Source organism: Emys orbicularis (genome assembly GCF_028017835.1).
Source record: "Emys orbicularis isolate rEmyOrb1 chromosome 21 unlocalized genomic scaffold, rEmyOrb1.hap1 SUPER_21_unloc_2, whole genome shotgun sequence".
NCBI classification, from domain to species: domain Eukaryota; kingdom Metazoa; phylum Chordata; order Testudines; family Emydidae; genus Emys; species Emys orbicularis.
In genome coordinates, this window is record NW_027045156.1 from 164,314 (window position 1) to 188,938 (window position 24,625).

Consider the following 24,625-nt stretch of genomic DNA (forward strand, 5'->3'; position numbering starts at 1 on the left):
CCTCGGGTGTGTCATTGTGGGGCGGGGGCGGGTACTGGGTGTGTCCTGGCGGGGCAGGGGGTGGGGATTGGGCGTGTCCTGGTGGGGCGGGGGTAGTGATTGGGGCAGAGGTGGTGATTTGGTGTGTCCCGGTAGTGGGGATGGGGTGGGGCAGGGGGGTGGGGATTGGGGTGTGTCCCGGTGGGGCAGGGGGCGGGGATGGGGCATGTCTGGGTGGGGCAGGGGGTGGGGATGGGGTAGGGCAGGGGTAATGATTGGGGTAGGGGGTGGGGATTAGGCGTGTCCCGGCGGGGCAGGGGGCGGGGATTGGGTGGGCCAGGGGTAGTGATGGGGGGGGGATTGGGCGTGTCCCAGCAGGGTAGGGGCGGGGATTGGGTGTGTCCTGGTGGGGCAGGGGGCGGGGGATTGGGTGGGGCAGGGGTGGGGATGGGGGTGGGGATTGGGTGTGTCCCAGCAGGGCAGGGGCGGGGATTGGGCGGGGCAGGGGTGGGGATGGGGCAGGGGGCGGGGATTGGGCGTGTCCCGGCAGGGCCGGGGGTGGTCCATGGGGATTTCGGAGTCGGTGCCCCAGGGCTGGGCCTAGCGGCTGCTGGTATTGAACTGCAGGTGGTACTGGGCGCTGGGCGGATTGGTGTACACCTCCCTCTGCAGGTACTGCTGCCTGCAAGACAAAGGGCGGGGCTTAGCCACCAGCCTGACTCACCTGGCCCCGCCCCTTCTGTATCCTCTATCTCCCAGCCCTGCCGAACCTCACCCCCTCCTGCTTCCGCATCCTTCCCAGCCCCACCCCTTCCTGCACCCACACCGGCCCTGCTCCTCACAGCTCCCCACCCTGGGGCCCGTCCCCACCCCCAGGGGGCACTCACTGTGCCCTCTGCTCCTGCGCCAGCTGCTGGTTGTAGGCATCCAGGCCTTTCCTCAGCTGCAGCCGGGCCAGGCGCTCCTCCTCCTCCAGCGCCATGGCTGCGCGGGCTGCCAGCTGCCGCTGCACCTCCCACTCAGCCTCCCGCTGCCGCTCTGCCTCCCGCAGCCTCTGGGGGGGCAAAGCGAGGGGCAGGTGACAGGGGGAGGGAATAGTGCCCTGGGCTGCGCGTCCCCCGCCCCCCCGCTGGCAGAATCCCTCCCTTCCCTTCCTCTGGAGACCTGGTTCTCCTGCCGCTGCTCCTCCTGGGCCTTCCACACGGCCTCCACTTGCTTGGGGCTCATGCCCTTCCAGCGGTCGGTGAGGATACGGTGAGGGCCCAGCGGGCTCTCGGCCACGGCTGGGTCCTCTGTCAGCAGCTGCCCCGTCAGGTGGTTGTGGATCTCGGCTTGGTTGTCGTCCTGTTCCCGCTGACACGCCAGCCGGTGCTGCTCCGCCGCCTCTGCCGCCTGCGGGGAGAGGGGAGACCTGGCACTGAGCCCCAGGCGTGGGGACTTGCCCTGACAGCCCACCCGGGCAAGGGAACAGGTGAGACCTGGTCACCCACAATCCCCTGGGGCGGAGGAGCCAGCCCTATTGTCCAACCCATGCCAAGGTCTGCCAGCTCCACGGCCCGCGCCCCCGGTTCCCTGTTGGTGGCTACAGGGTTACCTGGGCCCGGTTGTAGTCGGCCGTGGCGAGGTCCTTGGCGCGGCGGCATTCCTCCTCCAGCTGGGCCAGCTGCTGTGCCCGCAGATCCAGCTCCACTCGCTTCTTATCCTCCAGCGTGTCTGTCAGGACAGCGCACGGAGCCCCTGAGTGGCTTTCCTCTGGGAACCCAGGAGTCCTTCCTCCCCCCGATCTAACGCACGAGACCCCACTCCCCTCCCAGAGAACCCAGGAGTGCTGGCTCCCAGCTCCCCCCACTCTAACCCGCACGAGACCCCACTCCCCTTCCAGAGAACCCAGGAGTCCTGGCTCCCAGCTTTTTCCGCACTAACCACGAGCCCCCACTCCTCTCCCAGACTGGCGAAGAGAAGGAACCCAGGAGTCCTGCCTCCCAGTCTCCCCCGCCCCCCCCGCTCTAAATCACTAGACTCCAGAACCCCGGGGTCCTGGATCCCAGCCTCCCCACTCCCCCTGCTCTAACCACTAGACCTGTGCCCACGCTCTCACCTGCATACTTGGTGTCGGCCAGGGCCCGCTGCCGCTCGGCACGCTGGTCCTCCAGGCTGTGGCATTGCTGCTCCTGCTGCAGCCGACGGCGGGTGGGCAGCGCCAGGTCCTCGCCGGCGAAGCGCTGCAGGCTGGCGGGACCGCAGCGGGGGTCGTAGTCGCTGACCCGGGCCGGCTGGTCCCGGCGCAGCCCCTCGGGGTTGTACAGGTCCCACTCCCGCCGGGTGGGGGGTGGCTGCTCCCGCTCCCGGAACTCCTGCACGGCCTGGTGGAGGCGCCGCACCCGCTGACGTTCCTCCTCCTCCAGCATCTGCGCCACCCGGTCGCACAGCACCCGCTCGGCGTCTGTGGGGAGAGAGGGTCAGATCCCCTGATCCCCCACCAGCCAGACTCCTGCCCAGCTCCCCACACTGCCCCTTCCTGGAGAGGCCAGGAGCTCCTCCCAGCAGCCAGTTCTCTTGCCCCAACACCCACAGCGCTCCCTGCTGGAGAGGCCAGGGCTGGAGTAGCGGGGATCTCCCCCCACAGCCAGCCCTCATCTTGGTCAGAGATAGAGGACCCCTGTTGTCCTGCCATCTCACTGGCCTGGCCCCCCGTTGCTTTCTGGTGCTGGGGTTCAGGGCACCTCCCCCAGAGATCAAAGGGGTTGGCAAGGCAGGGCTGGCCAGAGCTCTCACCATAGGTCTCATCCCGGCGTTTCTCCGTTTCCTCTCTCAGCTTCCGCTCCTCCACTTGACTCCGCAGGGCTTCCACGTCCACCTGGCGGGGTGGAGGGGGGGAAAGAAGGGCAGGGGAGAGCTACTGAGGAGGCAAAAATCCTCCCAGAGTTGGGGAAAGAAACCAGGAGTCCTGGCTCTCAGTCCCTGCTCTAACCACTAGCCCCCACTCCCCTCCTAGCGCCGGGGCCAGAACCCAGGCCTGCAATCAAAACCATTCACTCCAGTCTGGTGTCTGCTAGGTGGCCTCTGAGTGAAATTAGGAGCTGGGTCTCAGCTTGTTCCACAGCAGATGGTGCCCAACTTTGTCAAGGCTCCCTGATACCCGGACGGGTGCGGCCAAGCCCTGAGCAGGTGATGGGCACCGAATGCCCCTTGGAGGGTGGCACATGGGAGCTGTGTACGTGCAAGCCCTCCCCGCAGGTCAGCCGTTGCTCCTGCTCCAGGCTCCGGTTAGGGGTAGGGTTCAGAGTCAGCACCTTTCCCAGCTTTGCGCCCCCTGGAGGACGCAGCGGGTCCCTGCGGGGCTCACCCCCATGGTGCGGTGGCGTGCGTTGAAGATGCGGCTCAGCCGTTGCTTCTCTCGCTCCCTCCGCGCCTCAAGGGCAGCCGCCTCCTTGCTCTCCAGCGGTAGGTCCACTTTGTGCATCTTGGCGCCTATGTGGGAGGAAGGAAAGTTAGAACCCAGGAGTCCTGGCTCCCAGCCGCCCCCCCCCAACCAACCCACCCACCCACCCACCCACCAGCTCCCACTCCTCTCCCAGAGCTGGTGAGAGAACCCAGGAGTCCGGGCTCCCCATGGAGGGGAGCAGGGCATTGTTTCCTGTGGAGCTGTGAAAGATCGGGGGGAACCTTTCCGCTCTGGCAGGAGAGGGGTTAAATCTGGGGTCCCCGAAGCTGAGGGTTGGACATGGGGAATCTGCCCCCTGACCTTTACCCTCTGCCCCACCTCTGACTTTGACCTGTCCTATGTGCAAGTTACCCTCTGACCCCCACACCCACCCTGTTAACCTTTGACCCCCTCTCCCATTAATATCTGACACCCTCGCTGTACCCTTTAACCCCTGACCCCCTCGCCCTGCCCTCTTACCCCTGCCCCCCAGCCCTCTGGCCCCCTCACACCACCCTTTAGCCTCTGAACACCCTGGCCCTGTCCTTTGACCTCTGACCCCCTCACTCTACCCTTTGACATCTGACCCCTCTCCCATTAATATCCGACCCACGTGCTGTAACCTTTAACCTTCTGACCCCCTTGCACTGACCGTTCACCCCGATCTCTTACCCCTGGGGCCCTCCCTTGACCCCACCTCACCCTGACCTTTGACCCCCTCTCCCATTAATATCTGACCCCCTCCCTGTACCATGTAAACCTCTGACCCCCTTGCACTGACCTTTGACCCCTGACCCCTCACACCACCCTTTAGCCTCTGACCCCTCACCCTGCCCTTTGACCTCGGTCCCTGGCCCTTCACCCCCTGACTGCCGGGCCCCCACTCACCTGAGCCCCCCACCCGTCTCTCTCTCTCTCCCTCTCTCTGTTTAGAGCCTGGTCTCCCTGGTAACGGGACAGCCCATTCCCTTTTCCCCGCCCCCACTTGGTGCCGTCCAACCGCCCCTTTATGCAAATATAGGCGTCGGGCCTATCAGCGGGGAGAGAGCGCAGAGGGCGGTCCCTATATGCAAATCACGCTCTGAGGCGCGGCCCTATCAGCACGGAGAAAACGCAATGGGCGTGTCCATATATGCAAATTACGCAAGGAGGCGGGACGCTGAGAGCCGGGGGAGGGGTCGGGTCCCGCTACGCAAATCTCGTTCTGAATCGCGGCTCCTTTTACTGGCCTGCGGACAGAAAGGAGCCGCGCGCTATATGCAAATGAGCCCACCTTAGCCCCTCCCCTCGCGGAGGGCTGGGTCTGTCTCGCGGGAAGTGTGGCGCCTCTCGCGAGATTTGCTCGGTTGGCGGCTCCGGGAGGGGGGGTGTCTGTGCCCGAGCCGGGAGCCGCGATTCCCGCCCGACCGCTCGCGGGCCCCGTGTCCGCCGCGGGCCTCCGTAGCCCTCCCTCCCCAGGGCCCCCCGCAGCCCCCCAGCCATGGGGTTCCTGAAGCTGATCGAGATCGAGAACTTCAAGTCTTACAAGGGGCGGCAAATCATCGGGCCCTTCCGGAGATTCACGGCCATCATCGGGCCCAACGGCTCCGGTAAGAGACAGCCCCCCCGCGCCCGGGCGTGGTACGGTCCGCGGCTCCCCCCGCCCCACGGAACCCCCCTCCCCACGGGGGGGTGTTGGTACGGCTCTCGGAACCCCCCTCCCCACAGGGTGTGTGTGGTATGGCCCACGGAACCCCCTTCCGCAGGGAACCCCCCTCCCCACTGGGGGGTGTTGGTACGGCTCTCGGAACCCCCCTCCCCACGGGGTGTGTGTGGTATGGCCCACGGAACCCCCCTCCGCAAGGAACTCCCCTCCCCACTGGGGGGTGTTGGTACGGCTCTCGGAACCCCCCTCCCCACAGGGTGTGTGTGGTATGGCCCACGGAACCCCCCTCCGCAAGGAACTCCCCTCCCCACTGGGGGGTGTTGGTACGGCTCTCGGAACCCCCCTCCCCACAGGGTGTGTGTGGTATGGCCCACGGAACCCCCTTCCGCAGGGAACCCCCCTCCCCACTGGGGGGTGTTGGTACGGCTCTCGGAACCCCCCTCCCCACAGGGTGTGTGTGGTATGGCCCACGGAACCCCCTTCCGCAGGGAACCCCCCTCCCCACTGGGGGGTGTTGGTACGGCTCTCGGAACCCCCCTCCCCACAGGGTGTGTGTGGTATGGCCCACGGAACCCCCCTCCGCAAGGAACTCCCCTCCCCACTGGGGGGTGTTGGTACGGCTCTCGGAACCCCCCTCCCCACAGGGTGTGTGTGGTATGGCCCACGGAACCCCCTTCCGCAGGGAACCCCCCTCCCCACTGGGGGGTGTTGGTACGGCTCTCGGAACCCCCCTCCCCACGGGGTGTGTGTGGTATGGCCCACGGAACCCCCCTCCGCAAGGAACTCCCCTCCCCACTGGGGGGTGTTGGTACGGCTCTCGGAACCCCCCTCCCCACGGGGTGTGTGTGGTATGGCCCACGGAACCCCCCTCCACAGGGAACCCCCCCTCCCCACTGGGGGGTGTTGGTACGGCTCTCGGAACCCCCCCTCCCCACTGGGTGTGTGTGGTATGGCCCACGGAACCCCCCTCCGCAGGGAATCCCCCTCCCCACTGGGGGGGTGTTGGTACGGCTCTCGGAACCCCCCCTCCCCACGGGGTGTGTGTGGTATGGCCCACGGAACCCCCCTCCGCAGGGAACCCCCCTCCCCACAGGGGGGTGTTGGTACGGCTCTCGGAACCCCCCCTCCCCACGGGGTGTGTGTGGTATGGCCCACGGAACCCCCCTCCGCAGGGAACCCCCCTCCCCACTGGGGGGTGTTGGTACGGCTCTCGGAACCCCCCTCCCCACGGGGTGTGTGTGGTATGGCCCACGGAACCCCCCTCCGCAGGGAACCCCCCTCCCCACTGGGGGGTGTTGGTACGGCTCTCGGAACCCCCCCTCCCCACGGGGTGTGTGTGGTATGGCCCACGGAACCCCCCTCCGCAGGGAACCCCCCTCCCCACTGGGGGGTGTTGGTACGGCTCTCGGAATCCCCCTCCCCATGGCAGGTAGTACGGCCCACGGAAGCCCCCCTCCCCACGGGGTGTGTGTGGTACAGTCCACGGAACCCCTTCTTTATGGGAGGTGGCACAGCCCGCGGGACCCCCCTCCCCACGGTGGGGGGTGTGGCATGGCCTGCAGGAACCCCCCCCCCATGCCCCTCCTGCCCACGGCGGGGGGGGGGGGGAGCTTCAATCCCTGGAACTCTTCCCGCCCCCCGCGTATGAGGTGGGATGGTGCAGTCCATGGACCCCATGTCCCTATGGTGGAGGGGTGGATAGTACAGGCCATGGGACTCCCCAGTGAGGAATGGTACAGTCCAGGGAGACCCCCCCTCCCCTGCTCCAGGGCTAGAGGCAGGATGGTGCTGTCCATGGAGGGAGGGGATAGTGCATTCCTCCCTGTGAGGAATGGTACAGTCCATGGAAACCACCCCCCATGGAAGGGACAGACGGACACCCCCCCCCCCATATGGGGGAAGGGGGGATGGTGCGGTCCCCCTTGGGAGGGATAGTGTACTCCAGAGGAGAAACCCTCCCTGAAAGGCACGTGGTACAGTCCAGGTTCCCCCCCCATTCCCCCAGCCCCATGGCGCTGATCTCCCCCCGCCGCCAGCCCCATGGCGCTGATCTCTTCCCCCCCCCCCCCCCCCCCTTCTCCCAGGCAAGTCGAACCTTATGGACGCCATCAGCTTCGTGCTGGGCGAGAAGACGAGCAACCTGCGGGTGAAGACGCTGCGGGACCTGATCCACGGGGCGCCCGTGGGCAAGCCGGCCGCCAACCGGGCCTTCGTCAGCATGGTGTACTCCGAGGACGGGGCCGAGGACCGCACCTTCGCCCGCGTCATCGTGGGTGAGCGCCAGGGGGCGGCAGGGCGGGGGCTGGGCTGCGGGGGGCTCGCCCCGGGCGCTGCCGGGACTGACCCCACCATCCCTTGCAGGGGGCTCGTCGGAATACAAGATCAATAACAAAGTGGTGCAGCTGAGCGAATACAGCGAGGAGCTGGAGAAGCTGGGGATCCTCATCAAAGCCAGGAACTTCCTCGTCTTCCAGGTGAGGTTAGGGCGCGCCTGACTTGTGGGTCCATCCAGGCGTGGGCAGGGGGGAGGAGGAGGACAGACCCCCAGAGCCTGACCTGGTCCTGGCCCGCGCTCCGCAGGGGGCGGTGGAGTCGATCGCCATGAAGAACCCCAAGGAGCGCACGGCGCTGTTCGAGGAGATCAGCCGCGCGGGGGAGCTGGCCCAGGAGTACGACAAGCGCAAGAAGGAGATGGTGAAGGCCGAGGAAGACACGCAGTTCAACTACCACCGCAAGAAGAACATCGCGGCTGAGCGCAAGGAGGCCAAGCAGGAGAAGGAGGAGGTGGGGGCAGCATGGCCCGGGGGGCAGGGAAGAAAGAGGTGGGGGGAAATCTCTGGGGGTATGGGAGGCAGGAGGAGATAGTCAGTGGGGGTAGGGGTGGTGGGGTGGGGTGTCTACGGGCCGTGAGGTGTTTTCGGGGGTGGTTGGGCTTTGGGAGATGTTGGATGGAGGGCAGGGGGGTTCTAGTGGATGGGTGCTTGGGGGGGTAGGTGGGAGTGGGTGTTGTGAGGACGTTCTAATGGGCGGGGTATCTGGGTGGGATTTGGAGGGCAGGGGGGAGTAGGGGGCTGGGCACAGCCTCTGGTGCCTGTGGGGAGCTCTAGTGGGTGATGGGCCGGTGGGGCAGGTGGATGAGGCTGGGCCCACAGAAGAAGGTGGGGCTGGGGTTGGGGGGAAGGAAGGGGGAGGTAGGGAGGGGATCTAGAAGGGCAGGGGGAGGTGGGATCTTTAGGTGGAGGTTGGGGCTGGAGGGGATCCTTCAGTGGACGGAGAAGGAGGAATGGTGGAGACGGGATTTCGGGGGGCGGGAAAGGGTGGGGCAGGATCTCTAATGGCTGGGGCAGTGGGGCAGGATATGAGGGTGGAGTGGGATCCCTTGACTGGCCTGGGTCGGAGGTATCTGCTGGGAGTAGGAGGGAGTGGTTGGGGGGCAGGAGGAGGAGGAAGTGGGGTTAGGTTTCCGAGGGGCCAGGGCAGAAGAGGGGGGAGGTGGTGGGGTGGGAATCTCCCCCGATCCGGTGTTTATCCACACACACACACCTTGGGCAGGCGGACCGGTACCAGCGCCTGAAGGACGAGGTGGTGCGGGCCCAGGTCCAGCTGCAGCTCTTCAAGCTGTATCACAACGAGGCCGAGATCGAGAAGCTCAACAAGGAGCTGGGCTCCAAGAACAAGGAGATCGACAAGGACAAGAAGCGCATGGACAAGGTGGAGGATGAGCTCAAGGACAAGAAGAAGGAGCTGGGCAAGATGATGAGGGAGCAGCAGCAGATCGAGAAGGAGATCAAGTGAGGGCAGCGCGCGGTAAAACTTGGGTGCTAGAACGGGAGGGGACCAAGCTCCAGAGTGGGGCTGGGAGACACCGGAGCCAGAGGGTGCTGTTATGACCTAGAACTGGAGAATGAACACATTCTGGACTAGCGCACTGCAGAACAGGACTAAAGTTTCTAGATCACGTCACTGTGCACTCTAGAACAGGAGAAGGGCTCTAGAATGGCCCTTCCCCTTCTAGGTCTAGGGGAAGGACTGCACATTAGGATGGGATGGGGAACACTGCAGCTGGGTCTTGTTCTAGAGCATGAGTGGGTATGCGCTGCACTCTAGAACCTGGGGTTGCCCTAGAAAGGGGACAGCGGCGCTGTAAAATTATGGATTGCACTAGAACAGACAGAGGCTTTGCTCTAGAATGGGACATGACACTCCAGGCAGGGTCTTACTCTAGAATGGAAGCGAGCTGGCAGAACATGAGTATTTATGGGCTGTACTCTAGAACCATCGTGGTGCACTAGAACAGGGGTGGGGATAGGGCTGCTGTGGGCTAGAAAGGGAAGTGTGTGGTCTAGTAAGGAGCCCAATCTAGAATGAGGGGATACTGATACAGTCTTGGGCATCTTGGGTGCAGTCTAAAGGGAATTGGGTCTAGAGCTGAGTGTGACTGTATAGTCTTTAAGAAGGATGGTATGGAAGGGTGATCTAGAACTGAGTTAGGTCTTGAACCAAAGTGCGGGGCAGCAGTATGGTTTGAGTATGGTTGGCTGAAGCCAGCAGGGTAGCATTATATTCTAGAATGAAGTTGGGTTTAGAATGAGGCCTGGGCTGGAATGAGGTGATGAAATTTAGTAGAGTGGTGATTCTGATCTCAGTAGTGTGGTCTAGAACATTGCATTGTCTAGAACAAGGGGTCGTTGATCGAGGAGGATGGGTCAGACTAGCTCAACATTAGTACGGTCTAGAATGGGTGTGGTATATGGAAAGTTTCTCTGGAATGGGTCTGGTGGTGGAACAGTGTGTAATGGGGCTTGCTTGAGAATGAGGGTGGTCACGGTCCCCTCCAGAATCATGGCTGATCTAGAACAGGAGGTGATGGTGCAGGAATGTGGGTGAATTATAAATTGGGTGACCTGAAACAGTATGGACATATGCTCTAGAACAAGGTAATGTATAATGTGGCAGGTAACACTGTCTAGATTGAGTGGTCTACATCAGTTCGGAGGTACACCCTAGAATCAGGCTGATGACATTGTCTGCATTGCATGGCCTGGAATGCCACTCTGGTAATCTCTCGTAAAACGGGGTGTAGAATAGACCAGGTGATGCTGTCTAGGTTGGGTGGCTTAGAACAGGATGGATACAGACTCCAGAAACATTGAACTAGAGCATATCAGGTGATCCTGGCTGGGTAGGATGGTCTAGGTTGGGTGTCCTAGAACATTATGTATGATCTAGAAACGTGATTTAGCATAATCAAGCTGACACTGTCTAGGTTGGGGTGTCTAGAACGGCATAGACATGCACTTTAGAAGTGCTGTAATCTAGAATGGAGCAGGTGGGCTGTCCAAGTTGGAGGTCCTAGGATCCTACAGGCACAGCCTAGAGCGGGGTGGGGATCTGGAACCCATGGTGCCCCCCCTTCCCCAGGGAGAAGGACTCCGAGTTGAACCAGAAGCGGCCGCAGTACATCAAGGCCAAGGAGAACACCTCTCACAAGATCAAGAAGCTGGAGGCGGCCAAGAAGTCCCTGCAGAACGCCCAGAAGCAGTACAAGAAGCGCAAAGGCGACATGGACGAGCTGGAGAAGGAGATGCTGTCGGTGGAGAAGGCTCGGCAGGAGTTTGAGGAGCGCATGGAGGAGGAGAGCCAGAGCCAGGGGCGAGACCTCACCCTGGAAGAGAACCAGGTATGGGGGGTGCGCCGGGCTTCAGGGAACGGGGCGGGGGCCTGGGCTGCCAGAGGTTGCCTATTGGTTGATGCCCTGAACCATTGTATTTATTAAGATCCTTTTATCTGAGGCGCCGGGGTGTGAACCCTGGCATCTGGGTCAAAACAGACCTTGGGGATCCTATTCTGCCCCCCCAAATTAGCCCCCCTGCAGTTTCAGTTACAGAGAGGATTTTCTGTCCCAAACGGGTGTATGGCATTGCCACTCCCCAGTTCTCCCACCCCAGAGGTGGCTGCATCTCAGTGCCAGGCGAGCCCTCCACGTGTGGCGTTATATGCGGCTGTTCCCCAGCTCCCCACCCCAGAGGTGGCTGCATCTCAGTGCCAGGCGAGCCCTCCACGTGTGGCGTTATATGCGGCTGGGATTTGATGCTGTTGCTGTCCTGTTCTCTTCCTCCCTTGCAGGTGAAGAAATATCACCGGCTGAAGGAAGAGGCCAGTAAAAGAGCTGCCACGCTAGCCCAGGAGCTGGAGAAATTTAACCGGGACCAGAAAGCAGATCAGGACCGGCTGGACCTGGAAGAGAGGAAGAAAGTGGAGACTGAGGTGAGACAGGATCTAGGATCTTCCCCAATTTCCTCTCCCCTCACCCCACACTGCTGGGATCCCCCAGGCGTGCTCCCCACGCCAATCTCTGATCCTCCCCCTCGGTGTGGCCGTCCTGAGCCCAGAGGCTAACGAGCTCCCTCCCTCCCGATGGCTAAGCCCCGGGCTCGGCAGCAGGCCCTGCTACCCACCCTTCCCCCGTCTCTGGCACAGCCGTCTGTCTGTCCGTCCGCCTCACGCTGCGTCTCCTCCCCAGGCCAAGATCAAGCAGAAGCTGCGGGAGATCGAGGAGAATCAGAAGCGGATTGAGAAGCTGGAGGAATACATCGCTACCAGCAAGTACGCCCTGCCGGCGCCACGGGGCGCTGTGCTCCGGGGGGGCTCCTGGGGCTGGGCAGGGGCGCTGTCCCCAGGCAGTGGGTAATGGGGTTAGCGGGGGGGTTCAGCAGGGGGTGCTCTCCCTGGGGAGTGGGTACCGGGGGGCTGGGCAGGGGGCGCTCTCCCTGGGCAGTGGGTACCGGGGGAGCCGGGGGCTTAGCAGGGGATGCTCTTCCCGGGCAGTGGGTACTGGGGAGAACGTGGGGCTTGGCAGGGGGCAGTGGGTACCGGGGGGGCAGGAGGCGCTCTCCCCGGGCACTGGGTACCGGGGGAGCAGGGGGCTGGGAAGGGGGCGCTCTCCCTGGGCAGTGGGTACTGGGGGGAGCAGGGGGCTGGCCAGGGGGCGCTCTCCCCGGGCAATGGTTACCGGGGGGAGCAGGGGGCGCTCTCCCCGGGCAATGGTTACCGGGGGGAGCAGGGGGCGCTCTCCCCGGGCAGTGGGTACCGGGGGGAGCAGGGGGCTGGCCAGGGGGCGCTCTCCCCGGGCAATGGTTACCGGGGGGAGCAGGGGGCGCTCTCCCCGGGCAGTGGTTACCGGGGGGAGCAGGGGGCGCTCTCCCCGGGCAGTGGTTACCGGGGGGAGCAGGGGGCGCTCTCCCCGGGCAGTGGGTACCGGGTGGAGCAGGGGGCTGGGAAGGGGGCGCTCTCCCCGGGCAGTGGGTACCGGGCGGAGCAGGGGGCTGGGAAGGGGGCGCTCTCCCCGGGCAGTGGGTACCGGGGGGAGCAGGGGGCACTCTCCCTGGGCAATGGTTACCGGGGGGAGCAGGGGGCGCTCTCCCCGGGCAGTGGGTACCGGGGGGAGCAGGGGGCTGGGAAGGGGGCGCTCTCCCTGGGCAACGGTTACCGGGGGGAGCAGGGGGCGCTCTCCCCGGGCAATGGGTACTGGGGGGAGCAGGGGGCTGGCCAGGGGGCGCTCTCCCTGGGCAATGGTTACCGGGGGGAGCAGGGGGCGCTCTCCCCGGGCAGTGGGTACCGGGCGGAGCAGGGGGCTGGGAAGGGGCGCGGTCCCCTGAGTGCTCGCCGGCGCCCCCCGCAGGCAGTCGCTGGAGGAGCAGAAGAAGCTGGAGGGGGAGCTGACGGAGGAGGTGGAGCTGGCCAAGCGGCGCATCGACGAAATCAACAAGGAGCTGAACCAGGTGATGGAGCAGCTGGGGGACGCCCGCATCGACCGGCAGGAGAACAGCCGCCAGCAGCGCAAGGCCGAGATCATGGAGAGCATCAAGCGCCTCTACCCCGGCTCCGTGGTGCGTGGGGGGAGGGGATCTATGGGGTGCATGGGGGTGCAGTGGGGCCAGGCGCATGGGGAAAGGGGAGGGGTCTCTGGCTCGGTAATTTTGGTGGGAGACGGGTGGCTGGGAGGGGACTGTTGCCTTGCTGGAGTCTCCCATTGGTTGGAGAGCTCATGGGGGTGTTGGGGGGTCTCTGGAACGGGAGGGGTTGCAGGAGTGTCTGGGAGGGGGGTGTCTCTGGAGCGGGAGGAGTTGAGGGGGGTCTCGGGGATGGGAGGTATTTGGGGGCGTCTCTGAAACAGGAGAGGTGGGGGGTCTCTGGGATGGCTGTGATTTTGGGCGGCTGGGAAGGGACTGAGATTTGGGGGTCTGGCACAGGAGGGATTTTGGGGGTCTCTGGGGAAGGGGGTGGGGGTTTGGGCGGTCTGGAACAGGAGCGGTGGGGGGGGGCCTCTGGGAAGGGGCTCTTGGATTGGGGGAGGCTGTGGGCCAGCAGGGAGTGGGGGTCCCTGCCCCGCTCACCCCCTGTCGCCCCCCCCCCCCCCCCCCCGCGCGCAGTATGGGCGGCTCATCGACCTCTGCCAGCCCACGCAGAAGAAATACCAGATCGCAGTCACCAAGGTGCTAGGCAAGAACATGGACGCCATCATTGTGGACTCGGAGAAGACGGGCCGCGACTGCATCCAGTACATCAAGGAGCAGCGGGGCGAGCCGGAGACCTTCCTCCCCCTGGACTACTTGGAGGTGAGCCCCCCCTATGGGCGAGCCAGCTCCCCCACCACCTGCCCTCTCAGCCCCCGTCGGCGATAGGCACATGCGACCCCCGAGTGCCCGGCCCCTGGCCACTCTGTTATGCTCCCCGTGGAGCAGCCCGTGCCAGCCCCCCAACTCCCCTTTAGATCCACGCCCAGCCCGTGCCAGCTGCCCCCAGACCCCTCCAGCGCTTGGGGCTCCTCGCGGCCCGGCTCTTCGCAGCCCGGGACGTACCCGCCCGAGCCTTTGTCTTTCGTTCGTTCTCGGCCGGCGTCGATTTCGCCCTGGGTAGTTCTGGGCCCACACCCGCTCGCTGTGCGCGGCCGCCGTCCCAAAAGCCCACCAGCGCGTTAGGAAAGGGATGGGGAATGAGACGGAAAATATCACCGTGCCACCGTAGAAATCCACGGTACCTCGAACACTGTGGGCAGATCTGGGTGCCCCGTCTCTCGAAAGATCTCTTCGAATTGGGGCGAAGTACAGAGAAAGGCAATGGAAATAATTAGGGGGCTAGAACCGTTTGCATATGAGGAGTGAAAATCTGACTCCCCCCCATAACTTTGCACGAGTGTGAAGATTTAAATCCAGAAAAGGGCCGGGGGGGAATGTTAGCTGGATGCACGCTTCCTGGGGGCTCTGCCAGTTGGTAGCAAGGGGTCCCTGCCTGGTGCCCCCCCCCCCCCCGTCCCCCACTGCACTGGGAGTCTCCTGCCATCTCTCCCCCTCCCCGCGCAGGTGAAGCCCACGGACGAGAAGCTGCGGGAGCTGAAGGGGGCCAAGCTGGTGATCGACGTGATCCGCTATGAGCCGCCCCACATCAAGAAGGCCCTGCAGTACGCCTGCGGGAACGCCCTCGTGTGTGACAACGTGGAGGACGCCCGGCGCATCGCCTTCGGGGGCCACCAGAGGCACAAGGTGAGCCGCGAACCCAGGTGTCCGGCCTCCCGACCCACTAGACCCCCCTCCCCCCCGTCCCTCCCGGAGAACCCAGGCATCCTGATTCCCAGTGCTTCCCCCACTCTAACCAGTAGATCCCTCCCCCCTCTTCTCTCCCTCCCAGAGCTCGGGAGAGAACCCAGGCATCCTGATTCCCATCTCCCCCCCCCGCCCCCACTAGACCCCCTCTACTTCCTTTCCAGAGCCAGGGATGGAACCCAGGAGTCCTGGCTCCCAGTCCCCCCTGCTCTAACCACCAGACCCCACTCCCCTCCCAGAGCCAGGGATGGAACCCAGGAGTCCGGGCTCCCAGCCCCCCGCCCCTGGCTTTCTTCCCCATCCCGGTGCAGTGCGTTGCGGGGGCCGGAGCTGCCTGGCAGAATCCTAGAAATCGGCCCAGAAGGATCTCGACAGGGCGTCCCGTCCGCCTCCGCCGCTGAGACGGGCCCGAGTCAGCCTAGGCCACCCCAGCTTCCATGCCCCCCTTGGGAGCCGATTCCGGCGCTTGGCTCCCCGTTTCCTGCTCGCCAGCCTCAGTTTCCCCTGCTGCAGGTGAAGCCCAGGGCTTCTCGTCCCGCCGTCAGCAGGCGCAGCGAACAGCTGATCCCAGCCGCGCCAGACTCTCACCCACTAGACCCCCGCTTCCTTCCCAGAGCTGGAGAGAGAACCCAGGCGTCCTGGCTCCCTGAATTCAGACCCCGGCTCCCAATTTGTCGCCGGTGGTTTTTTTTTAAACCCTGATTCCGCCCTCCGAACGGCTGGCGACCCTCCCGGCTCGGCTGCAGATTTCATCAGCCCGCTCTCCGCGCCGTCGCTCGAATCGTCCGGGACCGGAGCCAATCGCACCGGCCCCGGGACCAAGCTCCGCGGGAGCTCCTGGCTTGACTGCAACCTTCGGTCTTTGAGGATGGTTTTTTCCGCCCGCCTGATGGTCATTTCATCCAGCTCCCGTGGCCCTAGTTTGCTTGTGAGAATGTCCCCTGGGACTGGGTCCCGAGCCCGATGAAAATCAAGATTTAGCTCAGCTGCAGCTTCCCCCGTCCACTAGGCCGGTGACCCCGGCAGAGACCAGAAATCGGTTGGTCCGGCATGATTTGTTCGGCAAATCCATGCTGGCTGTTCCTTATCGCCCGGGTCTCCTCCAAGTCGCTGCAGCCTCTTTCCAGGCGATCTCCCTGAACCTCGCCCCGGCTGCGGCGCATCGGGGGACGGGAGGTCGTGCCCTGACCTGCCGTGCTCTCGCCCCTGCAGACTGTCGCCCTGGACGGCACCCTGTTCCAGAAGTCGGGGGTGATCTCTGGCGGCGCCAGCGACCTGAAGGCCAAGGCCCGGCGTTGGGACGAGAAGGCCGTGGATAAGCTGAAGGAGAAGAAGGAGAGGCTGACAGAGGAGTTAAAGGTGCAGGAGGTTGGGGGTCAGATCCAGTAGGGGGCGCTCTCTCCCGGCAGTCAGTGCTGGGAGCTAGGCAGCTCTGTGTTGTGAGGCATTCGGTGCGGCTGTTCCCCAGTTGCTCCGCCCCAGAGGTGGCTGCATCTCAGCGCCGGGTGAGCCGTCCCCATGCCGCGTTCTGTGCGGCTGTTCCCCAGTTGCTCCACCCCAGAGGTGGCTGCATTTCAGTGCTGGGTGAGCCGTCCCCATGCCGCGTTCTGTGCGGCTGTTCCCCAGTTGCTCCATCCCAGAGGTGGCTGCATCTCAGCACCGGGCGAGCCATCAGGCTGTTGTTAAAATCCTCTCTTGTGCCTTTTAGGAGCAAATGAAGGCCAAGCGCAAAGAGGCCGAGCTGCGGCAGGTACAATCCCAAGCCCACGGGCTGCAGATGCGGCTGAAATACTCCCAGAGCGACTTGGAACAGACCAAGACGCGTCACCTCGCGCTGAACCTCCAGGTATGACGGCGAAGCGACCGTCCCCGGGCTGCTGCCATCGACTCGGCCGTTCTTGGGGGGGGGGGGGGGGGGAGCTAAATGGATCGTGGAGTCTCTGTCCCCACCCACCCCAGTCTCCCAGACATCTGTTTCTGGGAGGTGGCGTCGGCAGGGTCGCCAGGACAGATGTTCTACAGGTGGGGGTTGGGGCTGTAAAAAGTCCTGGGGAATTGTGCGGAGCTTGCTGTGTGTGTGGGGGGGGGGCAGGATCGGGGCTGCGGGGGGCCTGCTGTGGGGGGGGACTCGGGCTGCGGGGGGCTTGCTGCAGTGGGGGTGGGGGAGACAGGATCGGGGCTGCGGGGGACTGCTGCGGTGGGAGCTGGAAATGGCGGGGGGGGGGAGGTAGGCCGCTCCCCCAGCTGGATATTCACCCCGTCTCCCCCCTGCAGGAGAAGTCGAAGCTGGAGAGCGAACTGGCCAACTTCGGGCCCCGCATCAACGACATCAAGCGAATCATCCAGAGCCGCGAGCGGGAGATGAAGGACCTCAAGGAGAAGATGAACCAGGTAAGCATGAAGCGGTGCATCGTGGGGGACGTAGTCCATGTGGCGCCTGCCCCCCCCAGTGTGGTGCATTGTGGGGAATGTAGTCTGCACCGTGCCCTGGAAGCGGTGCATTGTGGGGGACATAGTCCTTGCATTGTGGCATTGCTTTGGCCTGTCCCCTGCTGCAGTGCATTGTGGGGGTTATACGCCACCCAGTGGCCTGGCATGGTGATCATAGGGGGAGTCATAGTTTGAGGATAATCTGTTGCAATGCATTCTGGGGGGTGGGGGAGTCCCATGTGGCATTGCTCTGCTGCAGTGCATTGTGGGGGGTGTAGTCCAAATAGCATTGGTCCCTGGCCCTCTTCTGCTGCAGTGCATTGTGGGGGGTGTAGTCCATGTGGCACCTTCCCATGCTGCATCCTGGGGATTGTAGTCTGTGGCTATGCTCCCAGCTCCACCCCTCTGCTCCTGCCGGCCCCTTCCTGTCCAAAGGGAGGGGAGATCAGTTGCTGGGGTAGGGAGTTCGAGGCTGGGTGGTGCCGGGTTGGTAGCCCGGGACCCAGAATTGGGGCTGTCAGATGGGGCAGGGAAGGGGCACCCCCCAGCCAGGGTCTAACAGCAGCACCCCCCCACCGGCAGGTGGAGGACGAGGTGTTCGAGGAGTTCTGCCGGGAGATCGGGGTGAGGAACATCCGGGAGTTCGAGGAGGAGAAAGTGAAGCGGCAGAACGAGATTGCCAAGAAAAGGTACCAGCCCGGATGGGAGCCAGCGCCCCCTAGAGGGGAAAGGCCCCCATGCCCCATTCCCTGACCCCAAGAGTCAGCCGGCCCCTGCCCTGGGGCTGGATGAGCCAGCGCCCCCTAGAGGGGACAGGCCCCGAGTCCCATTCCCCACCCCCTGAGCCAGCCAGTCCCCGCCCTGGAGCCGGATGGGAGCCGGCGCCCCCTAGAGGGGACAGGGGGATGGGAGAACCCTGCACCCTGACTCTCCCCCCCGGCCCCCAGGCTGGAGTTTGAGAACCAGAAGACGCGGCTGGGGATCCAGTTGGATTTCGAGAAGAACCAGCTGAAGGAGGACCAGGAGAAGGTGCACATGTGGGAGCAGACGGTCAAGAAGGATGAGGCCGAGATCGAGAAACTCAAGAAGGTACCAGGGGTTGGGGGGGGTGGGAGGAGGTGATGGGTCGGGATCTGGGCGCTGGGGGAGGGAGGGGGGAGGGGGTGCAGCGTTGAATGGTGGGGCTCTGGATGTAGGGGGTCAGGCTCCCTCTCCAGCTACCCCGGAAGAGCAGTGCTGGGGTGCGGGGGGGGAGGGGGGGCTTTTTTCTCCTCCCCCCCCTGTCTAAGAGGAGCCATATGGGCAGTGGTGGGTGGGGCTCGTTCCCCAGGAGCATTGTGGGCGGGGCTCACTCCCCCCCTCCCCCCCCCCGTGCAGGAGGAGCAGCGTCACATGAAGATCATCGACGAGACCATGGCCCAGTTGCAGGACCTGAAGAACCAGCACCTGGCCAAGAAATCCGAGGTCAACGACAAGAACCACGAGATGGAGGAGATCCGCAAGAAGCTGGGCGGGGCCAACAAGTGAGTGACAGCCAGGGGGTGGGGCCAGGGAGTGGGGGTGGGGCCACTGCACTGATAGCTCTCCATTGGAGGCGGGGCCGGGGAGTGACCTGGGCCCGTTGGGGGTGTGGCCTGTGTATGGTAGATGCCCATTGGAGGTGGGTCCAGTCAATGATTGAGGTCCAGGGGGGCGTTGAAGGGGGCGGGGCCAGCACATGACAGACAGCCAGTGACCCCGGGCCGCCCCCCCGCCCCGCAGGGAAATGACCCACCTGCAGAAGGAGGTGACGGCCATCGAGACGAAGCTGGAGCAGAAGCGCAGCGACCGCCACAACCTGCTGCAGGCCTGCAAGATGCAGGACATCAAACTGCCCCTCTCCAAGGGCACCATGGACGACATCAGCCAGGAGGAGGTGGGGGCAGGAGCGGGACTGGCCGCGATGCTGGGGGGGTACAGATGGGGGCTGGGGGAGTGGGGGGCGTGGTGCTGCGGGGGGATTGTGGGGGTACAGATGGGGGCTGGAGGAGTGGGGGAGGCGGGGGGCGTGGTGCTGCGGGGGGATTGTGGGGGTACAGATGGGGGCTGGAGGAGTGGGGGAGGCGGGGGGGGGGTGGTGCTGCGGGGGGATTGTGGGGGTACAGATGGGGACTGGAGGAGTGGGGGAGGCGGGGGCGTGGTGCTGCGGGGGCATTGTGGGGGTACACATGGGGGCTGCAGGAGGCGGGGGGCGTGGTGCTGCGGGGGGATTGTGGGGGTACAGATGGGGGCTGGAGGAGGCGGGGGGGCGTGGTGCTGCGGGGGGATTGTGGGGGTACAGATGGGGGCTGGAGGAGGCGGGGGGGCGTGGTGCTGCGGGGGGATTGTGGGGGTACAGATGGGGGCTGGAGGAGGCGGGGGGCGTGGTGCTGCGGGGGGATTGTGGGGGTACAGATGGGGGCTGGAGGAGGCGGGGGGCGTGGTGCTGCGGGGGGATTGTGGGGGTACAGATGGGGGCTGGAGGAGGCGGGGGGGCGTGGTGCTGCGGGGGGATTGTGGGGGTACAGATGGGGGCTGGAGGAGGCGGGGGGGCGTGGTGCTGCGGGGGGATTGTGGGGGTACAGATGGGGGCTGGAGGAGGCGGGGGGCGTGGTGCTGCGGGGGGATTGTGGGGGTACAGATGGGGGCTGGAGGAGGCGGGGGGCGTGGTGCTGCGGGGGATTGTGGGGGTACAGATGGGGGCTGGAGGAGGCGGGGGGCGTGGTGCTGCGGGGGGATTGTGGGGGTACAGATGGGGGCTGGAGGAGGCGGGGGGCGTGGTGCTGCGGGGGGATTGTGGGGGTACAGATGGGGGCTGGAGGAGTGTGGGAGTCGGGGGGTGTGGTGCTGCGGGGGGATTGTGGGGGTACAGATGGGGGCTGGAGGAGTGGGGGAGGCGGGGGGCGTGGTGCTGCGGGGGGATTGTGGGGGTACAGATGGGGGCTGGAGGAGCGGGGGAGGCGGGGGCGTGGTGCTGCGGGGGGATTGTGGGGGTACAGATGGGGGCTGGAGGAGGCGGGGGGCGTGGTGCTGCGGGGGGATTGTGGGGGTACAGATGGGGACTGGAGGAGTGGGGGAGGCGGGGGGCGTGGTGCTGCGGGGGGATTGTGGGGGTACAGATGGGGGCTGGAGGAGTGGGGGAGGCGGGGGGCGTGGTGCTGCGGGGGGATTGTGGGGGTACAGATGGGGGCTGGAGGAGGCGGGGGGCGTGGTGCTGCGGGGGGATTGTGGGGGTACAGATGGGGGCTGGAGGAGGCGGGGGGCGTGGTGCTGCGGGGGATTGTGGGGGTACAGATGGGGCTGGAGGAGTGGGGGAGGCGGGGGGCGTGGTGCTGCGGGGGGATTGTGGGGGTACAGATGGGGGCTGGAGGAGTGGGGGAGGCGGGGGGCGTGGTGCTGCGGGGGGATTGTGGGGGTACAGATGGGGGCTGGAGGAGTGGGGGAGGCGGGGGGCGTGGTGCTGCGGGGGGATTGTGGGGGTACAGATGGGGGCTGGAGGAGCGGGGGAGGCGGGGGGCGTGGTGCTGCGGGGGGGATTGTGGGGGTACAGATGGGGGCTGGAGGAGTGGGGGAGGCGGGGGGCGTGGTGCTGCGGGGGGATTGTGGGGGTACAGATGGGGGCTGGAGGAGGCGGGGGGCGTGGTGCTGCGGGGGGATTGTGGGGGTACAGATGGGGGCTGGAGGAGGCGGGGGGCGTGGTGCTGCGGGGGGATTGTGGGGGTACAGATGGGGGCTGGAGGAGGCGGGGGGCGTGGTGCTGCGGGGGGATTGTGGGGGTACAGATGGGGACTGGAGGAGTGGGGGAGGCGGGGGGCGTGGTGCTGCGGGGGGATTGTGGGGGTACAGATGGGGGCTGGAGGAGTGGGGGAGGCGGGGGGCGTGGTGCTGCGGGGGGATTGTGGGGGTACAGATGGGGGCTGGAGGAGGCGGGGGGCGTGGTGCTGCGGGGGGATTGTGGGGGTACAGATGGGGACTGGAGGAGTGGGGGAGGCGGGGGGCGTGGTGCTGCGGGGGGATTGTGGGGGTACAGATGGGGGCTGGAGGAGTGGGGGAGGCGGGGGGCGTGGTGCTGCGGGGGGATTGTGGGGGTACAGATGGGGGCTGGAGGAGTGGGGGAGGCGGGGGGCGTGGTGCTGCGGGGGGATTGTGGGGGTACAGATGGGGACTGGAGGAGTGGGGGAGGCGGGGGGCGTGGTGCTGCGGGGGGGTTGTGGGGTTACAGATGGGGGCTGGAGGAATAGGGGAGGTGGGGGAGCGGGGAGCGGAGGGGGCTTCAAAGGATGAGTGGCACTACGGGGAGGAGGAGGGGCTGTAGAGCGGGAGGGCTCTGTGATTCCCGGTCCCTCCTTTGCTCACCTCCCCACCCCCGTCTCCCCCCCAGGGCGGGGCGCCCGGCGAGGAGCCCGTCAGCAGCTCCCAGCGCACCTCCAACATGTACGCCCGGGAGGCCCTGATCGAGATCGACTACAGCGACCTGTCCGAGGACCTCAAGGTGGGCAGGCTGCGGGACTCCTCGCCACTGGGCAGGAGTTGGGAGGGTTCCTTGGCCAATGAGGGTCTCCATGGAGACGCTCGGTTGGTTGTAAAACGGATGAGGGTTCTCAAGTCTCCTCCCTCCAAGGCATAAGCCCCGCCTCCCTAACGGATGGGGGCGGAGCCAGAACGAAATGCTCCTCCCCCACCCCCATTGTCAATTCCACCTTGCTCTGAGGCCCGTGAGATGGATCTGGGGGGAAGGTGAGCTATGGGGCCGGATGGGCCCAGGGCGGGAGGTGGGTGGGGCATGAGAGTGGCTGGCTCCACCCCCTCCCTTTCTGCCCAGGACGCCCAGGCGGAAGACGAGATCAAGCAGGAGATGAACCAGCTGCAGCAGAAGCTGAATGAGCAGCAAAGCGTCCTCCAGCGCATCGCCGCCCCCAACATGAAGGCCATGGAGAAGCTGGAGAGCGTCCGGGACAAGTTCCAGGAGACCTCCGATGGTACCGGACGCCTGGGTCCCAACCCGGGGAAGGGGGGTTAGAGCGGGGGGGGCTGGGAGCCAGGACTCCTGGGTTCTCTCCCCGGCTCTGGGAGGGGAGTGGGGGCTGGTGGGTTAGAGCGGGGGGGGCTGGGAGCCAGGACTCCTGGGTTCTCTCCCTGGCTCCGGGAGGGGAGTGGGGTCTAGTGGTTAGAGCGGGGGGGCTGGGAGCCAGGACTCCTGGGTTCTCCCCCCGGCTCTGGGAGGGGAGTGGGGGCTGGTGGGTTAGAGCGGGAGGGGCTGGGAGCCAGGACTCCTGGGTTCTCTCCCCGGCTCCGGGAGGGGAGTGGGGTCTGGTGGTTAGAGCAGGGGGGGCTGGGAGCCAGAACTCCTGGGTTCAATCCCCAGCTCTGGGAAGGGAGTGGGGTCTAGTGGTTAGAGTGGGGGGGGGGCGGGAGCCCAGATGCCTGGGTTCCCATTCTCCACTCCCCCCCACCCCGCAGAGTTTGAGGCGGCCCGGAAGCGCGCCAAGAAGGCCAAGCAGGCGTTCGAGCAGATCAAGAAGGAGCGGTTTGACCGGTTCAACGCCTGCTTCGAGTCCGTGGCCACGAACATCGACGAGATCTACAAGGCTCTGTCGCGGAACAGCAGCGCCCAAGTGAGCTCCGTGCCCTCTCTGCCCCCCCCGCCCTCGCCTTCCCTGCCCCATCTGGGACCCCCTGTGACTCCGCCCTGACCCCACCTTCTTCCCAGAAAGGCAGCATCTGTCCTCTGAGAAGGTAGCTGGTGACCCCACCCCTCAGCCCCATGCTGGGTTGGGAGTTAACCCCCATTGAGATGCATGTGGCAGTTCACACCTCTGCGAGCGATCGGCTCAGGCTCTCAGCAGACTCGGGCACCGTCGCCTTTTTGAGCTTTTCTCCCCAATCACGAGGGCTAGAAACTTTAGTATTATTGTAACCTGAAAATTGGGATGTGGGGCTGGAGGCTCCGCCTCATTCGGGCCCCACCCCTTACTGCCCCTCCCATCCCCCTCTGTAGGCGTTCCTGGGCCCGGAGAACCCCGAAGAGCCGTACCTGGATGGAATTAATTACAACTGCGTGGCCCCTGGCAAGCGGTTCCGGCCCATGGACAACCTGTCCGGAGGGGAGAAAACTGTAGCAGCCTTGGCCCTTCTGTTTGCTATCCACAGGTAGGGGACGCTGGGGCCCAGTGGGGTAGAGGGGGGGGGGGGCTGGGAGCCAGGACTCCTGGGTTCTCTCCCCAGCTCTGGGAGGGGAGCGGGGTCTGGTGGTGAGAGCAGGGGGGGCTGGAAGCCAGGACTCCTGGGTTCTCTCCCCGGCTCTGGGAGGGGAGTGGGGTCTGGTGGGTTAGAGTAGGTGGGGCTGGGAGCCAGGACTCCTGGGTTCTCTCCCTGGCTCTGGGAGGGGAGTGGGGTCCGGTGGTTGAGAGCAGGGGGCTGTGGGGCAGGGTCATTGGCGAACTCCCCATCATCCCCTCGTCTCCGCTCCCTCCCCAGCTACAAACCCGCCCCCTTCTTCGTGCTGGACGAAATCGACGCTGCGCTGGACAACACCAATATCGGGAAGGTGTGTGGGGCTGATGGGGGGCCAATAGCGAGGGGCCTCCGTGGGCCATGTGATGGGGGGGAGGGCGGCGGCTGGGGGTTGGGGTAGAGGAAAGGGAAGTGGTTTGGGGGGACACGGGGGATTTGGGTATGATGGGGCAGGAGAGTTCGTGGCTGGGGGCTCTAGGGAGAAAGGTTTGGGGGAGGCGGTCATGAAGGGGGTGCCCTGTTGACCCTCGGTAGATTAGAGGTCTGGAGCTGGGGGAGCTGGGTCTGGGGGGGAGGGAGTGGGCTGGGGGTTTTAGGGGACCCCCATTGACCCCCCCCCATCCCCCTCACAGGTGGCCAACTACATCAAAGAGCAGTCCACCTGCAACTTCCAGGCCATTGTCATCTCGCTGAAGGAGGAATTCTACACCAAGGCCGAGAGCCTGATTGGGGTCTACCCTGAGGTACGGGGGGGCTGCCCCCCACTTCTCTGCTGGGGTCCGGAGCGCTGGCCGATCCATCCAGCCCTGTCTCTGCCTGGATCCGGGGGGCAGAGGTGCGGGGGGGGGGCAGGGCATTTGGGGGGGCGGCACGGACCACTGGCCCTGCCTGGGGTGGGGGGTGCACACATTCAGTAGGGGGGTGCGGGTAAGTGACCCCCCCTTTTTTGATCCATCTTTGACCCCCCCCTTTCCTCCCCTCTCTCCACAGCAAGGGGACTGCGTGATCAGCAAAGTGCTGACCTTTGACCTCACCAAGTACCCTGACGCCAACCCGAACCCCAACGAGCAATAAGCCAGCTGGACGCTGCCACGGGTGGGGGGGGATGTGATGGGTTAAAACCCCCCCATTTATTTTTAACCATTTCATTGCCTCTGCCAATGCAGTCTGGGGGGGCAGGGGCTATTAACCCCCCGTCTCTAAGGTGGGGGCCACCTGTCTCCACATCACTGGGGGGAGCGGTTTTATCCCGGGGGGGGCCTCAATTCCCCCCACCCCCTCCGATGCTATTTT

The 24,625-nt window shown here is 65.2% G+C and overlaps 2 protein-coding genes across 2 annotated transcripts; one reads left to right on the forward strand and one right to left on the reverse strand.

Moving 5' to 3' along the window:
• Nucleotides 1-579: 579 nt before the first annotated feature.
• On the reverse strand, nt 580-3,442 carry RIBC1 (RIB43A domain with coiled-coils 1). Its single transcript, XM_065423070.1, has 7 exons — nt 3,326-3,442; nt 2,755-2,836; nt 2,078-2,422; nt 1,574-1,692; nt 1,144-1,371; nt 867-1,033; nt 580-661 (listed from the first exon to the last, which is right to left on the reverse strand). The coding sequence occupies exons 1-7, from the start codon at nt 3,440-3,442 to the stop codon at nt 580-582; spliced, it is 1,140 nt and encodes a 379-aa protein (XP_065279142.1).
• A 1,441-nt stretch (nt 3,443-4,883) lies between these two features.
• Nucleotides 4,884-24,406, forward strand: SMC1A (structural maintenance of chromosomes 1A). The gene is made up of 25 exons (XM_065423066.1): nt 4,884-4,992; nt 7,133-7,321; nt 7,410-7,522; nt 7,629-7,832; nt 8,601-8,839; nt 10,470-10,728; nt 11,175-11,315; nt 11,572-11,654; nt 12,730-12,937; nt 13,481-13,666; nt 14,411-14,590; nt 15,863-16,009; nt 16,359-16,496; nt 16,925-17,041; nt 17,663-17,769; nt 18,028-18,169; nt 18,458-18,603; nt 18,842-18,995; nt 21,480-21,590; nt 21,921-22,077; nt 22,559-22,713; nt 23,097-23,248; nt 23,576-23,645; nt 23,965-24,075; nt 24,323-24,406. The coding sequence occupies exons 1-25, from the start codon at nt 4,884-4,886 to the stop codon at nt 24,404-24,406; spliced, it is 3,702 nt and encodes a 1,233-aa protein (XP_065279138.1).
• The last annotated feature ends 219 nt before the right edge of the window (nt 24,407-24,625 follow it).